This window comes from Antennarius striatus, chromosome 7 (genome assembly GCF_040054535.1).
Source record: "Antennarius striatus isolate MH-2024 chromosome 7, ASM4005453v1, whole genome shotgun sequence".
Classification (NCBI taxonomy): domain Eukaryota; kingdom Metazoa; phylum Chordata; class Actinopteri; order Lophiiformes; family Antennariidae; genus Antennarius; species Antennarius striatus.
Window position 1 is genome coordinate 15,670,843 of NC_090782.1, and position 17,266 is coordinate 15,688,108.

At 38.1% G+C, this 17,266-nt stretch overlaps 1 protein-coding gene and 1 long non-coding RNA gene across 6 annotated transcripts in view; one reads left to right on the forward strand and one right to left on the reverse strand.

Moving 5' to 3' along the window:
* Window positions 1–3,256: 3,256 nt before the first annotated feature.
* LOC137598536 (lisH domain-containing protein ARMC9) overlaps window positions 3,257–17,266 on the reverse strand; it is a 30,013-nt gene continuing 16,003 nt past the window's right edge. For 2 of the 5 annotated variants that reach the window (XM_068318788.1, XM_068318784.1), the window contains 14 exons: window positions 17,085–17,177; window positions 16,219–16,309; window positions 15,999–16,122; window positions 15,617–15,756; window positions 14,687–14,763; window positions 14,295–14,369; window positions 13,379–13,469; window positions 13,166–13,215; window positions 11,510–11,608; window positions 11,123–11,238; window positions 10,152–10,321; window positions 9,217–9,322; window positions 7,643–7,803; window positions 3,258–5,492 (listed from right to left, as the gene is read on the reverse strand). In XM_068318788.1, the coding sequence (XP_068174889.1) occupies window positions 5,470–5,492; window positions 7,643–7,803; window positions 9,217–9,322; window positions 10,152–10,321; window positions 11,123–11,238; window positions 11,510–11,608; window positions 13,166–13,215; window positions 13,379–13,469; window positions 14,295–14,369; window positions 14,687–14,763; window positions 15,617–15,756; window positions 15,999–16,122; window positions 16,219–16,309; window positions 17,085–17,177 (1,416 nt within the window). In that variant the 3' untranslated portion in view covers window positions 3,258–5,469. Of the gene's footprint in view, window positions 5,493–7,642; window positions 7,804–9,216; window positions 9,323–10,151; window positions 10,322–11,122; window positions 11,239–11,509; window positions 11,609–13,165; window positions 13,216–13,378; window positions 13,470–14,294; window positions 14,370–14,686; window positions 14,764–15,616; window positions 15,757–15,998; window positions 16,123–16,218; window positions 16,310–17,084; window positions 17,178–17,266 lie in introns of all 5 variants that reach the window. The other 3 variants (XM_068318785.1, XM_068318786.1, XM_068318789.1) reach the window with 3 other exon arrangements.
* LOC137598538 (uncharacterized) lies at window positions 14,774–15,761 on the forward strand. The gene is made up of 3 exons (XR_011036694.1): window positions 14,774–14,842; window positions 14,974–15,033; window positions 15,630–15,761. It is a non-coding gene; the product is annotated as an uncharacterized lncRNA (long non-coding RNA).

The window sequence follows — 17,266 nt, forward strand, 5'->3', positions numbered from 1 at the left end:
AATTTCCCACTTCCCATAGAGTGGCACATGGCCACCTTCCTGAGTATTTCCAAGGGACCTGGGTCATGCAAAGCCCAGTTTTGAACATCTTGAAATACTCACATCAGTGGTGAGAACAAAAAAAAAAGACTGGGAGAGCAGCAGTCCAACTGATGCAGCCTTCAAACATCATCAGTTCCTTCTTGTTCAACAATCAACAGCCAAACCATGTTTTAAAATGTCCCTACAAACAGTTTGGTTTTACTTGAGCAAATGCAAAAAAACATGCTTTCACACTGAAGGTCAGTAGGCATTTTGTGAGGACATTCCTGGGAAGGTCAAAAATGTTAAAGGTGGATTCCAAGTAAGCTTTACTCTTCAGTCTGTTTGATCAGTAGCCTCTTAACCTTTAGCAAACCAGGTTTTTGAAAATGACTAGGGGCTCAGACGAAAATGCTTTCTGTCGATGTGTAATGCTTTTGTCATAGATGCTTTGTTTAGTTTTGAGCACTAACTGAAATGACCAAACATGACCTAAAAGGGGAGAGACAGAGTCAAGTGTTTATGAAAAAAGGGCAGTTGAGAAGGTCAAATTTATCTGTCTCTCCAAAAGGACTGAAGAGGAAACAGGAGGTTCAGGAGACAGCGAAACAAAAAAGATGTTCCTTCTCAGCTGGCGTCAGTCTTTATCAGTGGGACACATGCTTGTCTCATAGCTTTAAAGTGCTGATAAATGCATCTCACATGGGTATTGAAAATTAATTAATGAACAAATATCCTGTTCTATGAATCCAAAGCAAGGTCACAAAATACATATAAAATATTAATCTAGCAGTTAAAAAAATAATATGTTTCTTGAGGTGTGGATTTTAGCATAATTTCTAAAGAAGCACAAAGTGGATTGCCGAATAATTATGGCCAGAATTACCTGCGGAGCAACACTACTGAAACTCCTCCCACTCGCCTTGAGTAAGTATCCAAAATATGAGTACAAAAATGAAGTGACAGTGTTTTATTTTCTAACTGATAAACTAGTCCTACACACAGTAAAATAGCTTTTACAATATATGACACTGCTTCCCTTGAACAAAATGGCAAATGAGACACACCTTGCAAAAAAGGAATTCCTACATATACGTCAACGTTTATTTCCCTACTAACCCTTCATTATGCTGGTCTGCAGGTGAACTTAAGTCTCTAGAGGATTTTTATTTGTCCTCATAGTCCTGAGGGATTGAGAAAAAAAAGTTTTAAAGGAGATTTAGTAGCTTTTTTAAATATTCCTCCATATCAGTGAGGCCCATCCCTTGGGTTTCCTCTGTGGTCTTGTTTTGATAGAAAGCAGCAGCTTCCTCTTTTTGCCTTTACGGCTGGACAGCACCAGCAGTATCGGGTTTATATGACCACCTGGCTACAACTACGTCAGTCCTTTATGCACTGCCTGTTTCCTCACATTGTGCTGATGAATATGTCATCCTTTTGGGAAATCACAGGAGAGTTAGTGAAACTTGCCGAGTTAAGCATAGCTGTATCATTCAACTGGCTTTTTTAAATGTGATTTTTTTAAAAATTGTGTTTTAAAGGTCATGTCCTGACTACATGCATGTTTTCAGGCTATTTTGGAATACTCACATCTTATTTTACTGATTTTTGACGTTTTTATATATATAGCTATATTATAGCTGCTTATCGTCTTAAGTTACTACAGGAATGCTCCAGAATGCCATTGGAGATGCTTGTGTTTGAGGGAAGAGTGTCAAAGACACCCCACCCCCCCAAAAAAACTAACATATTAATATCAAATCAAATATAACATGTTGTAGAAGAAGCTATAAAGTAGAAAACAAAGACAGACAGTATGTGCATTTTAATGTTTGACAGTGGTGCTAAATATAAAATTTTTAATTCCATACTTTTTCATATAAAATTTTCAGGTTAGTCAGTAGACTTTCCAGATTTCATTTGCGTCTAAATACAAATAAATGGCAAATCGTACAAATATCTTGTGATTGTGCACTGCTTTTAAACGGTGTGAGAATGAACCAAATGTACATTCCTCATGACAACCAGTCAATCTTTTTCTTTGAATTGCTGTTTCAAAGCAAGGACACATGTGATACTTACGTTTTCTATAAAAAGTCAGGTTCTATGCAAATCCTCAAGCTCAATCACTATACTACATTCATCATTTCAGCAGCACATTAGGCTTCACATACATTTTAACATTTTTAATTAAAACAGATAACACCATCATGCAAAATGTACAAATATAAAGTGATTAAATAAATCTTATTTGAAAGTGTAGTTGTGAAATTATTGTGATTATTATGTTGCTAAGTAACAACAAAACATTTTGCAGGGACATTAGCAGCCTACAAATCAATTATTCCCACGCAGAAAGCAATTCCAAAAATTCCATTCTCCAACATTTCTGCCCCAAAGCAAAACAAACTAGCTGGTGCTGCAGCGTAATGAGGGTTCCCATAAGTCTATAGTCAAGCACTGAGGCTGAACTATATGCTGCTCTAGTGGTGTGTATTGGTATGAAAATGACAATGAGTCACAATCCACTGAGTACTGCTCTGGGCAATTAGTTAACCTAGAACAGAGCCTCAATGCCTGATGGGAAAATCTGTCATTCTAAATTTGCCATGTGGAATGATAAATTAATCAAATCCATGGGTTTGGATAAGAATATTATGCTAAGCCAATCAGAAACATAGTAGGGCAGGTCTGGCGCTTTGTGCTTTTTGATGACATAGCATCACATATACTCACTATATTTACCATTGACAATGTATTATTGGGATTATTATTTCACTATTTTCATTCTCTGTCATTCTAATACTCAATACTCCTAAAGATTTGACTTGAAAAAAGTCTAGTTTATTCATTGAATTTAGGGAAGTGAACAATAATTTTATAAAAATCCAAAAACTTTACCATTATTTACATGCAAAATGTCTACCTTCACGATTGGTAATTTGAAAAAAAAAAAAAAAAAAGATACTGGCAAGTTTAAATCTTGTAGCAGATGTCCTGAGCAACTGCAGGCTGTGACACACAGGTAGACATATTTCTGTCGGTGAGGGAATGTTCATTTACGTCACGCATTCTTCTTCTGCCTTCCTCAAAATTAAGCTCACTTCAGTCGATGATATCTCAAACACTTATAAACCCAATCTAAGAAAAAAGAGAGGAAAAATGGTCTGGCAGTACCTGAAATAGTTCATACTTTTTATACTGCATAGTACCCCTGACTTTATAGGTTATTCTGCCTCCTGTTGGTCTGTGTTAGCTCATACTGAAGCAAATTATGCTCCTGGGGTCCCTTACTAATAAAGACCAACAAGTAATTGTTTGTCATAATTGTCTCCCATACAGCTCATCTGCCGTGTTGGTCTTCTGGAGCCTATCCCAGCTGACTATGGGTGAGATGAGGGTACACCCTGAATGATATGCCAGCTCATCAAGGGTCCACACAAAAGACAAGACAAACAAACGACCATGCATGTTCAAATATGAGCATGCATATCTGACTATGGACAATTTGGTGTGACCACTTCACCTAAGTTGCAAAAGAGGAAGCCAGAGAACCCAGACAGAACCTGCACAGACATGGGGAGAACAGACAAACTTCCTACAGAAAGGAACTGAACCCTGGACCTTCTTGCTGTGAGGCAACATCAATACACACTGCGCCACCGTGCTGCCCAAAAATGGAACATACACAAAACCAGAAAAAAAAACCCACATTATCCCTTTAAAAGAGACAGAAACCAGTTATGTGAAACAAAAGTTTATGAAAGTTTGATGGACACAACAGCACCTTTTTTTCAGTCACCATGCAACTGTTCAACTCATCCGACAAAAAAAAGTTATATAGATTGTGCAATCACCAAGTGTAGATGACTTATAACCTAAGACTGAACCAGTTTGGAAAGCCTGAAGCTACTCCTTTTACAAGAATCATCAAATGGAGATCATAAATGTGTCAAAATCTAAGGAATATAATTCAATTCAAATGTATTTCTATAAGGTCAGATCATAAGAAAACAATGAGAGCAAACAACTACACGGAAGGGAAACGCTTAGTAAGATGTACCGATGGACTGTGAGAATACAGAGGACGATTGAGAGAAAGGAGCTCAATGTGGCATGGGAGATTTATCCAGCAGTCTAGGACCATGACAGGATAGCTATTGTATGGATTAACTACAGTCTTTATAAAAAGGAAAGTCTTTAGTATACTTGTGAATGTGGAGGTGGTGTCTGCCTCTCAAACTAAATCAGCAAGCTGATTCCGCGATAAAGGAGCTTGAGGTAGGGTCCAGCAACCCCAGGACTTCCGCAGCAGTGGAAGAAGTGGTTATTGAAGTGAATGAATGAATGCATAATCTTCAAGACCCAACAAGGTTTCAGTCAGACAGAAAATTATGTGGTCTGATATAAGATCATTCATCATTCAAAAATTCTTGAGATGGCAGTGAGCGAAAATTCAATAATAAGGTTCCTATGTAGGTGCAAATCTGTGGTGGTGGCGGGGGTCTTAATTTTCATTAGGTTGAGGCAGCAACACCTCTTCTGTATTATTTAATAATTTTAGAGGGTTGGGAAACAGACATCATTTGTATGGGATTTTTATGGATGACTGGTCTAGAGGAAAGACAGAGAAATTATAAAATAGTACATTTATTTGTAAATCGTGTTTGTGTTGCATCCTGTTCTTTGATGCAAAACCACTCCTGAAACTGCTGATGTTTGGAGCTAAAATTACTTCTTCAGGGAGATTATTCCACTGGCGGATTACAAACGGGAGAAGAAATTCCCTCTCAGAGTATTGTCACAACTTTGCCTGTACAGTTTCTTCAAGTATCCTCTTGTAGTATGTGACAATACCCTATTACTTGACATAGTGTATAGTACATCATTTTCAGGAAACGAGTATTGTCTAAAACATCCAGAAATATAAAAATCAACCACTGTCAACATGCATTAGAATAAAAATATAACAATTCACATGTTTATCACAACACCTGAAAATAATGCAAATGTACAATGTAATCAATCAAAGCCTTTCACGCAAAACGAAGTTGTATGAATGGTAGTGCAATCTATTTACAACAAGCAGTTCTTTCGTCTAAACTGTGACTACAGTAATTATGAAAACACATGGCTGTGTTGTAAACATTTTAGGGAGCATAAATTACACTAGAAAAGATACTTTGAGATAAGTACTACATTGTTATATATTTGAAACAATGGACAGACTTTTACCACCTGGGCTAAAATCCATTCATACAGTAGGTGATGAAATGCAAAAGAGGAGTACAGGGCAACAATTCTTCCCATTGTTAAAGCTTTTCCTCCTGCTGCTGATCTTCCACCATCTTTTTTGGCTCTGACCCTAATCACAACCGCAGGGATGATGTTACAGGAAACCCGAGGCTACCGGGGAGATATTGCTGCTCCATGGTGACAGCTCCCTCTTCACCTCCTCTTTGACTGGCTGCCTGAAGGAAGTGAGATGAGGCATGGAAAGAGGGAGGGAGTTTGGGCGATTATAAGAGGAGATTAAGGGGAGACAATAGAAAATTGAGGTCAGTGAAATCATTACATTTCTTATTATTAATAATATAAATTCATTTTCTCATATTTAAAAATCCCACATCTAAGAATATGGAATAACAGCCGACTTTTTTCTGCAATCATATAAAGTTAATTTTTAGTGAAAGTGAAGATTTCAAGTGTCTGTATTTTACCCATAGAGCATCTTTGTCAGTCACCACAGATACGTTTTCGGACAACGGTCCTGAAGGGGGTCCTGTCTCAATATGTAGCTGGTGTTCAGTTTACTAAGCAGTAAATATTAGGCATAATAATCTTTGACTCTCAACCAAGCCTTTATTCAAAGTACAAAAATGGATTGTGGCTCAAGATAAAAACAGACACCCCACAGACAGGAGCCAGCACTGAATAAACCATTTATTCCTCTAGAGCTGACAGTTGCCAGACCTCAGAAGTACAACACACATTTGAGGATGTAGTGTCTTGGTTATGAACTTGAGGTGCGCCTGCCCAGCATGAATCAGTCAGAATCAGAATCCTTTATTAATCCCCCGAAGGGAGAATTGCTAGGATGAATAGGATGAGTGCAGGGATGTAATGACATATCAAATGCAATTAGAATGCATTAGAACATGGACGGATGATGTCACCAAACCAAGAGCAGTAGAGAAGCTGATAAGGCAATGGTGCCTGCAGTGACTCATGGTCTGAGTTAAAGATGTCAAGCTGAGGTCAATAAATCCTTTCTCTTTTCTATTTTTAGATGAATGCTCATATTTGTTTGGAGAAGTTTTTCATGCCAGATGCCCTTCGTGGCACAACCATCTGTATTTATCTGGGCTTGGGACATCGGTTTGTGCCCCTTTAGGGAGGCAGATGCTGGGGGATTGAACCTGAGGCAGCTACATCCCCAATTCCAAATGGTAAAGTAAAAAAATAAAATAAAAAAAAATCTGGATTCAGTGATGATACCCCAGAAGTCTCGTGGTTTGAGTGATTCTGCAGCTGGGCAACAGCAACTTATACAACATTATATTTATATGTGTGTGTGTGTGTGTGTGTGTGTGTCTTGAACTATTTTTAGTAGTGTAAAAACATTAATATATTACAGGACATCTTTTTATGGCCAAAAAACACTTTCATGCTTTTAATATCTGCTATGGAAGATTGACACAAAAAAATTGTGGCTTTATTATTTTATTTTTTCGTTTCCCTGAATGAAACAAGGTGTAATGAAATTTGACATGGTCCAGAGGCTAAAACATTCCTATCTGAAACCTGCTTGTCCAAATGGTCCATGTGATGTGAAAAAAAGCCAATACAACTACAGTATATCCTCCTAACACACTGCCCTCCTTGCATGTTGGTGGGATTGTAGGGAACAAAAGACAAGGACTGTTCATATTTAAGAAACAATGTTCCAACATGGCTGGTAGAAAGTCACATACGTATATCCATCCATTCATCTTGACGATACATTTAATGCTTTAAAAAAACCTCACGTTGTCAAATGTCTGTCATGTGGTATACTGCACAGTTAAGTACTGACTGTGTGCAAAGAGATGAAGTGTCACTGTCACATTACTAATGGTGGAGAAATGATGAGAAGGGGTGATGCCCTGAGGTTGAAAATTTGAGCATGAATAACACACAAACATGTTTGACACTTCAGAGGAATTGTGGTACACGTCACACTGTACTATTCAAAGCAGGGAGGAGTGGCATATGTAGACAAACACGATCTCTTTTTCACCTCTAGGTATCTCCTATCACTCACCTACTAATTTCAGCTGATTGAAAATGAGTTATGAAGATACTGGTTTGGCCACTTTTAGAAATTTAAATAGACCATCTCTACTGAGGCGGAAACCCTAAAATAGACACAGCTACATTTCTAGTCATGTTGTCTGTGGTAAGTTGTTAAAAATACATTTGCAGAACCTTATCCATTCACTCGCTGACGGTGAATTAGTTTGAAAAGGATACTGAAAAACAAATTGTTTGTTAAGCCACCTTTATTCACTGAAATTGGATCGGACCTCCAATACATAGCTGAATAATTTTCAGAAATGCTGGCAGAGAAAACAATCCTTACTTCCACTTTGTAGTCCCCCTCTCCCAATAGAGGCAGCCGGCTGCTCCGTTGTTGCTCCAGCTGAGAAAACTGGGGCTCTTGAGTCACTGTTCTGGTTGGCCGATGTGTCAGGTGTACGGGGAATCTTGGGCCGACTTGCAAATGCTTGCATGCAATTAGCACTGATGGTAAGGAACATAAGAGGAATTAATAAATAATGATGTCTGCTTTGCAGCTGGAAGAACAATTACTACCACTATTTCATTAAAAATGTTTCTGCTGATTACCATCCGCTTATAAAATTGTTAAAATTGGAAGAGAAAATGTTTGTGTCTTGGAAAACAATGAAACAAGTTTGTGTCACGTCGCTGTGAGACTGAGCTCTCCTGAAACTTTTCTGCTGAGTCACACAGTGGGAGCTCAAATGCTGCTGTCTTTCATACAGCAGCCAAATGATCTACATCCTCTGGAGGAATCCTAGACCATAATAGATGGATGGATTTCGGTCAACACAGTAGTCACATTGGCCCCACCGTGGCTAAAATCATCTGGTAGAACGACTGATACAAAAATACATGTCATTCTTTGAAAAGCAAAGTAAAAAATTACATGAATGCTGTGCAAATGGCCATCACACTGTTAAGTATTTCCTGAAAATTCATCACATATATGAAAAACTAAAAGGGGTGACTTTTACCTTTCACATAAGACTTGAAAACAGCCTGTCTGGTCTCCCTGGCTTCAACTTGAGTAAATGAATAAATAAAAAAACCGAATATAAATCTTTTTACTTGATATTTGCCAAATTGCTCTGTTGCTAAGATTCTTTTCACTTGTTAGTGACTGTGTTGGAAATCTCTTTTCAGTATATTGTGTATGTTGTGAAGGCCTTTTACGCTTCCTGGAGAAGGGAGCAGGGAAAACTGAAATGGTTTCCTGGGACTCATTGCTCTTGGCAAGTCTCAGGAGTCAAGTTCCTCCAGGATTAAAGGGGGAGGGGGCATAGGAGAGGCTTGATTGAATGGGTCTCTTTGTGGGCACTGCTTGTTTAAACAACTGTGACAGTCTCACAGACCAGACTGGCAGTGCTGAGTCATCGATCCTTGTAGATCAACACTCAGGCCAAAACTGTCCACAGACAACAACAACACACATCTTAGAGTTATACCTCAGCTGACCTACACAGTGTTTGCTGAGATCATTGCAAAGCTAGGTGATACTCAAACTTTGATTGAATACATTTATCAAGTAAGGCTTTTCCATACAAATACTGTGGTTTTATTGCATTTTTGCTGTTTTCAAACTCATTCTCATCAAGCCCATAACTTCTATGTTTTTATCAGACTGGTGGAAAATGTGTTCCTCTAAGAGGACAACTCAGGTTGTCTGTCCTGAACTGATTGTAGGATGGACGGTTTTGTTTATGCCATGGATTATTTTTTCTGAGCTAGTTGCCGTATTGCCACACAAAACATACTAAATTAATGTTTAAGACGCAGCAGTCTTCATCTATTCATCACATATTCATTATTCATAAAAAATACGCACAGGCTTATTTTACCTGTGCGGATAGTTAATGTTTGTGTGTCAGGTACCTGAAAGAATATTCTTTGTGCACGTTTTGGGAGCGTGGCTTTTTGGCATGCTCTTCATATGGTCCTTCCAACTCTGACTCCAGGGACAAGCGGCCACAGTCTGAGTCTGTTTGCAGAGATAAAGAAATGTGTAGAGTTTCATTACATCATGTTTTTAAATTATGCCAAATATCTCAAATCGTGTATCCTCTCAACATTCCCACTTAATAAGAACAACAAATGCATCAGTGATTAGCAAACCCTCCCATCTTTCAGTGAATCTAGAATTTCTGTATTTTGTTTTGGATATACATCATGGAGAGAATGATGGACCTTCAGGGTGAGCTTGTCAAAAAAGCACAGCTAATTACTATTGTTAATTTGTGTAGGTTTGGTGAAATTATAACATTTAGTTTGCTGAATATGCTTTAGACAAAAAGATCACTCTTCATTGTCAGCTAAAATGCATTTTCATAGAAATTAGAAAAAAAATTACATTAAGATAAGTTCATGACATCAAAAAGGAGCAACTAATTATTAGTTTACAAATATCTAAGGCTTGTAAAGCTAGTACGTGTAGTTTTTGATATACGTACAGTACTGTACTCTGAATGAGCTAATAGTCAAACAGAATGATGACCACATCCTTCCAACACAGTTTGATGCCATGCTGGAACTGGTTTAATGTGAAGGCAAAATGGGTCATTAACCATTTGGTGCCTATTTTCCTGAGTCTTGAGCTCTTATGCTTTCTGTAGAAATTGCAGGCACTTCCTTTTTGAGTAAATACTGGTGATCACATTTGAATACTGGCCATCAAAATCAAACTCATTTTGTCTTCAGCCAGAAGATGGCTGGTCATGGGTAAAAAACTGTAAGGAAAAATTGTCCGACAAATATACATCTAATTTTCAATATGAGGTATTGATATCACAAGGACAATTAGATCCACCCACCGATACCGTGACGCAGGGAGTCAGCAGTGCTTGGACGACTACCAGAGCGCGTAGGAGGTCGGGAGTTGTGTCTGTAAAGAGGAAAACCTCCTTCCTCGCTCTTCTGGCGGCTCAATGGGTATTCTCTGTCTCTGTCATCGCCACCCTCTACACTACTAGATCTATAATCCCTGCATGTTACAAACAAATGAAATACAATGGTAAGCTATAAATAACTTTCATTGTTTTTTTTATTAGATAGCATTATTTTTATTGCAAAACATAAAATCTTTTTGTAAATTGTCACAGTGATAGGTTCTACCTGGATTTAAAATTAGTGAATGAATCCCAGTAACCACCTGGTCACCAGGTCATGTCTTGGACTGCAGTCCCACATAGCCACCATATCCATTACCCTAAAACAATACTGTACCTTTATTCCTGCGGTTTAACTTACACTTTATACTGAAAATGATCTGCCCTTCAGCACTAAACGTTTCCTGTTCCAACCTCATCCTTCTGACTCATTTACACAAACAACTTAGATGTGCTTTGTGATGGTCATTGGCAGAATGCATCTACACCCATTCTTTGACCTACTGCACTAGTTTGAATGGCTGTGCAGATCTTGTCAAACAAAAGGGGCAGTATTATTATCAAAACAATCATTAAGCTGGACTACGAGCCATCTGCGTTGTTGTAAACACTCTGCCGGGAGTGAAAAGAGGCCAAAATTTAGATGTGTGAATCCGTCAAATCATATTTCCGCTAGATATTGGCAGTATTTCCTGTAGTATTTCCTGGCACTTGACACATTCTTCAGACTGCCTGTAATACATGTACAAAATACATGCCCAGTACCATGAGAAAGAAACTAAACTTTATCTGAAAGCTGTAGGTTCTTTTGTCATTCACTGATCCCAGGACTTAGCATACCTGCTTAAAAGTGAACTCTACTTTGGAGTCTAGCATTGTGTATGAAGTTAACTTACGCTGTTCTGACATTGCGATGAGAACTTGGGGTGACAGGTCGTTGTAGTGGTTCATCTACACTTGGTTGTGTCAGAGGGGTTGACCTCCTCTTCAATTTTGCCATGTTGGTCATGATCTATAGAATTTAGAGAATGTACAGTATATACATTTTATCCATTTGCATTTATTTGTGTCAAAACAGACAAGAGAATGTATGAAGAGTGGCCAATTTCATTCCAACACAATGGGGATACTGAATTGCTCTCTTTATCTCTGCACTACTTGCTGTTTTGTAGCTGGAATTGAGTTTAAAAATCTATGAGTGGTTTATATCTGCTGAACATAAACACTCCATTTGAGTATTTGCATAGAGGAAAGTGTAGAGGAAGTGTGTATTGTGCTCTTACTCCCAGGTATTCTGTGGTAAGAAGACTCTCCCCAGACAACTCCCTGGGTTCTGGCTGGAGAAACTCCTCTGTATCAAGGTCTACATCCATCAGATCCTCCTGTGATAAAACAACACAAAACTCAGATGAATATTAAATTATGTGGTAGACATTAAGTCACAGTGTTTTCCAGAAAAAACAAAAAAATTAGAGACATACAGCATGTGAGCATGTGTGTGTATATATACAGTATATTATATATATATATATATATATATATATATATATATATATATATAATTTATTCAGTTGCGATTGTGAAATCAATGACATGAATCACGTATTAAACCGGCCCATGACTAAATCTGTCCAAACAACAGCATCACCAGCTTGCCACCATTCATAAAACTAATTAATACTCAATCATATACACTACTGAATACATAAAGTATATGTCCATGTATTTCTCATGCACACATGCTTTAGTTGTATCATACTGCAAATTGCATCCAGAAGAATTTTTTGGTATGTGATAAAAATATACCTTTATTGATAACTTGATTTGCATATCAAGAGGCAGGAGGTAGGATCTTCAACTGTCTTTTATGAGTTGCACTTCAAAACACATTGTGTAACATTTCACAACATTTGAACTACTGATGATGTAAGCAACTCTCCTAAGAATATATATTGCTATCAATAAAATGAAAAACACAATTGTTATGTTCCATTGCTGGTTACAGATGTGCACAGCTTGACAGGGTCGTTCAGGGTACTGTTTATACAGATGGCAGAACTCATCATGACTGGATGCAGGATGGAACGAAAAAAGTGAACAGAAAAATAGTAACAAAGCCCTTTATTTTTTTTTTAGCAGAACATACACACAATGAGGGCATTGGCTAAGAGTTTATGTATGGTATACAGTATTTTTTCAACTTCTGCTCTGATGGCAAGGACCTACCACCTCGCCCACTTGTAAAACAGCTAGGTTGATTCAGTTTGGTTGTGGCATACTTGCTACGTCTACAAAAAAAATTAAGATGCAGTAAAGGAACAATAGTCTCTCCTCTCAAAATCTTTTGAGTGTGAGTAGACTTGACAATTAAATCATTTTTAAGAAGATTATATGAGGTGCAACACGTCATCATATAACTTTTACATAATTTTTTTTAGGTTACACACTAAGACAATGATTGACACCATTTTTCCAGACTGGTCCACGTATATCAGTCCCTTCTGATAGATATCGGAGATCAGGGGCAAAGACAAAGTGGTGAGCACACACTCGAGGGACTCTTGTGCTAAAATGAGGGGAATTGGGGACAAACACAATCTGTACACATTTAGTAAACATAAAGAAAAATACCTTAGAGACTCAAAGGGCTTTAAATTCCATGTACCTTATCTTGACAACCTATTTCCCCACAGAATCCATTATCTGCTAAATCCATCAACCCCAATGCACAGGCACAGTGGTTGAAGACACCTGATATCGGTGTCATGTTGAGATTGTGATCTACATGTCATATATGAGGTTTCAGGTGGCACTTTCTCTCACCCTCCTTTTGGAGGCATTTCTCGGCTTTGATCCCTTTAATCTTGATATATTTCCAAGTACTGAACTACAAGATAGGATGGTGGAAGATATCCTAACAGGTTTAAGAGATGACTTACATCATTGTCTTCTTCCTCTTCATCTGACTCCGGCCCCTCCTCATCAGCTGCTGGGAGCACAGCGTAAGGACTAATAATTCAGTGCGTTTTACAAAATAACAACAGCATCTATCACCATTTCACTTGAAATGGTTAGGTTATATACGGTATATTCACAAAACAAACACATCAATCATACTCATTTGCAACAGGAGTACATTGGACTTCACTCACATGAGTTTAGCTTTTTAATTATGAACTCAATCTGTCGGTTGAGATCTGGGTTCTTCTCTTTGCTGTAGCATCGGAGAATCTCCTCTAAGCTCTACACACACGAGGAGAGGAGTTAGCATAACTGCAGAATCAATAACAGCAACTCAATGTTCAAAGGTTTGGTGTGTTCAAAGGTTAGAAGGGCTAACTTCATTTATTCATTCATCTTCTGAACCGCTTTATCCGCCGTAGCTGGTCATGGGGAGCTGGAGCCTATCCCAGATGTCTTAGGGCGTGAGGCTGGGCAAACTCCAGTGCGCCACTGAGCCACACAGAGACAGACAACCATACATGCTCACACTCACACACTACAGGCGATTTGGAACGGCCAATTAACCTAAACCCCATCTTTTTGGAGGTGGGAGTAAGCTGGAGAACCCACGCAGACACAGGGAGAACATGCAAACTCTACACAGAGCGGGACTCGAACCCCTATCGACCTTGCTGTGCGGCAACAGCGCTACCCACTGCACCACCGTGCCGCCCAGGGCTAACTTGAAGCCATAACAATAAAAAAATTAATTCCAATATTGTTCTCCATTTTCTATACCCACTTTTGTCCGCCGTCACAAGTCGTGGGTGCTGGAGCCTATCCCAGCTTACTGGGGGGCATGAGACAAGGGACACTCTGGGCATGATGTCTTTTTTATATGTGATTTTTGTTGGACAGGGTAGACTCAGTTACATTAGTGATAAAGGCACTGGCTCACCAAATCCAGAGTACAGTAACAATGTCACATGACAATGTGACTGCAAACCCCTATTTTGTCCCCTCTAAACACTGGCTGTTTTGTGACGTTAAGAGATACATGTGGAGCAGAAAATACAAACAGCAGCTGTTTCCTGCACGCAGATGAAGACATTTCTGTGATCTCACCATCTCTTTAGCTTCCTGTCTCACAGAGGAAATACACAGGATACTGTATAGGGCCCCATTCACATAAGGCCAAATCTGAGGGAAACACACGCGCACACGCACACGCACACGCACACACACACACACACACACACACACACTTTGTAGCTGTTTTGAAAACACAAGGAAATATTGATGCAAAAAATTCATGCTCTTTCATTTTATCCAACTATGAAACAGTGAAAATCAAGTCATGTCATATAAGGCAATAAGACAAACAATCCTAACAGTGGTGAGACCAAACATGCAATGAAGCATGTGCGTCTTTCTTATTACAATTATTTTTATATGTGTGTATCTCTATTTTATGCACAATACATTTGTGTATGTGTATTAACAGATGCATCTATCACCTCATGGTTCTCATGTCCAAGGAGGTCAGTTAGAACCTTCAGCACATGTTTGGCATTCTCTGCACACTTTCTCTTTCCTGTCAAAGACAACCATCCACTTCAACGGGTTTGCATGACATTTCACTTCATAGTGTTTTCAACAGTGAGGCAACTGAAGTAAGTACTGTACTTTGTGAACAGTGTCTGGCATGTGACATGAAAGGAGATAATGGTTTATATTGTTATATCTTACCATATAACCATGACGGTCAAATCAAACAGGTTTTACTAAACCTTTTTGTTCACAGGCATTATTCACAAATGCTTTCAGATTTCACAAGAATTGAAGACATTCACACCATAATGAAGTAAGTAAAGGCTGGTGTGTCAGTGAAGAACTGTGTCATGCCTTATTTTTATAAAAATGTGTTCATAATTGTTTTAAAATAAAAACATCTGAGCCTTAATGTACAGTTCATAACCGTAAAATAAGAAAATGTCATGAATGTCTTGGACATTTGTTATCTTAAAGCTTGTCATGCTTAAAACGGACGGTAAAAATACAGACCGTAATTTCTTAAGATTTTTTTTTCTTCAGTTTTTGAAAAACTGATGCTAAACCGGACTGCTGAGTAATACTGCAGGATGCAAAAAAACCCCAACTGATTGTTGAAAGGCTTGGAAAGTTCAACAATACTGCCACGAACAGTTTTGAATATTAAAAAAAATTATATATGAGGAAATCAGCACTTAAAATATAAATAATAATTAGAAAGTTGGGAAAGGTTGGGAAGGTTGGGAAAGAATCAAGGATGCGAAACAGTTAGGAGAAATTAAGAAATTCACAAAAAGCAGAATATCTTCCAGCACAACATCCTGGGGTGGTTTGCTCTGTAGTTATACAAACATTTTTTCACTTTCTATTTACATGAATATCTACATCGCCTTTACCTTTTGTTCGCAGACAAAGATTCATGAGAAGAGCTGAAGAGTATTCCAGGCTGTTGTCACTTAGACAATCTGAATCCTGCAGTTCATCCACCAGCCAGCCAATCAGATCATCAGCTATCATAGCTGTCTGCTGGCTCCTCCTAGCAATATAATTTGATTAAAGATGAATGACAAGCAACAGAAATATGTGTGATATCAATACCACAGGAATTAATTGGTATGTATGAAAATAAAAACTGTCAAAGGCATTACATTCCTACATACACTGTAGTTTTGAGATTTTTAAAAGATGAATTTCATTCATCTCAATGAGTATGAAAGCTGCTTGAGATTTATCACCCTAAAACTCTAGAAAGAAGGTGAAGAAGATTTTAATATTAACCCAAGGCTGAGTTTCTGCAGGGCAACAAGCACTTTCTCTCTTGTCGAGGAGTCTTTTTCCTCTGTCCTGAGTGTGTCTGTTAGAAGCTTCAGAAGACTGGAGATTTGGGACAGGTAAACTCGACCTGTATAATTTAACACAGCATGGCATTCACATCTACAGATAATGATATAAAGAAATAATCAAGTTTGAGCCAATGCAATGACAAGTGAGCGCTTACCCTCCGCAAGGGAAGCAAAAGCATTGATGAGACGAGCCATGTATTCACGGACAATCTCGCTCTTCGATCTCATTAAATGAAGCACAGTTTTCTGTGAAAACATGAAATAACAGGCACTTAACATATCAAATACAACTATGGAGGTATAAACATTATCGCATTAAGTGTTTTCAGTTGAAACAAAAAACACCAATTGTTTAACTTTCGAAAGGGGTAAATTTTTGCTTCACACTGACTTCAGTTGATCAGGAGTCTCGCGTCTTCATTCACTCTATTTCTCACATTCTGTTACACAATTACCACAATGTAGTAACACATGTAAAATACAGCAGGAACATTCTTGAAAGAGATGTTTGGATGACAGCTTTGAATTACTGCAAACCCAGTGTGAACAGGAGCTGTCAGCAATAATGGTCACACGTGTGTAAGTTATCTATGACATGGGTGCCGACGCACCCTCATACATCACAAATACTGTTTTTTTTTTCAACTTTGCGATGGAACAATCTGGATAGATTTTTTCATTTACTGTTTAAATCCTTAATAAAATCTTTTTTTTAATAATCCAGTGCTGCCTGAGGAATTTTCAGCATTAAAGAAATAGATAAGTAGGTGAGAAACAAAACATTAAGGTCTCAAAAAAATTGCTACCCACTCTGCTATACTTCAAATCAAAGCCTTGTGATTAATTAGGCTATGAGACCAGTTGACAATAATATCTTCATGTTGGCTCAAGTTATTACATGATATATAAAAAAGGTTTAAAGAAAACAGCTCATTGTGATAAATCTGCCTTACATGCCATACATATTATAATAAAGAGTCTTAACAATCTACAGTATGATGACATTAAAAGCTGGTCTCACCTGTTTGGTGCTGTAGCACTCCAGCAAATCATTACTGATATAGGCCTGAAGCACCATGTCTCTTTGTTCACCATGGAGTGAGCGAGTCAGTCTCTAAAAAAATAGCCAACAGAATTTAGGAATGTAAAAACTGTAGATTGCAGCCTCATGTCGTAAAACACATCACTATGTGTTGAATACTG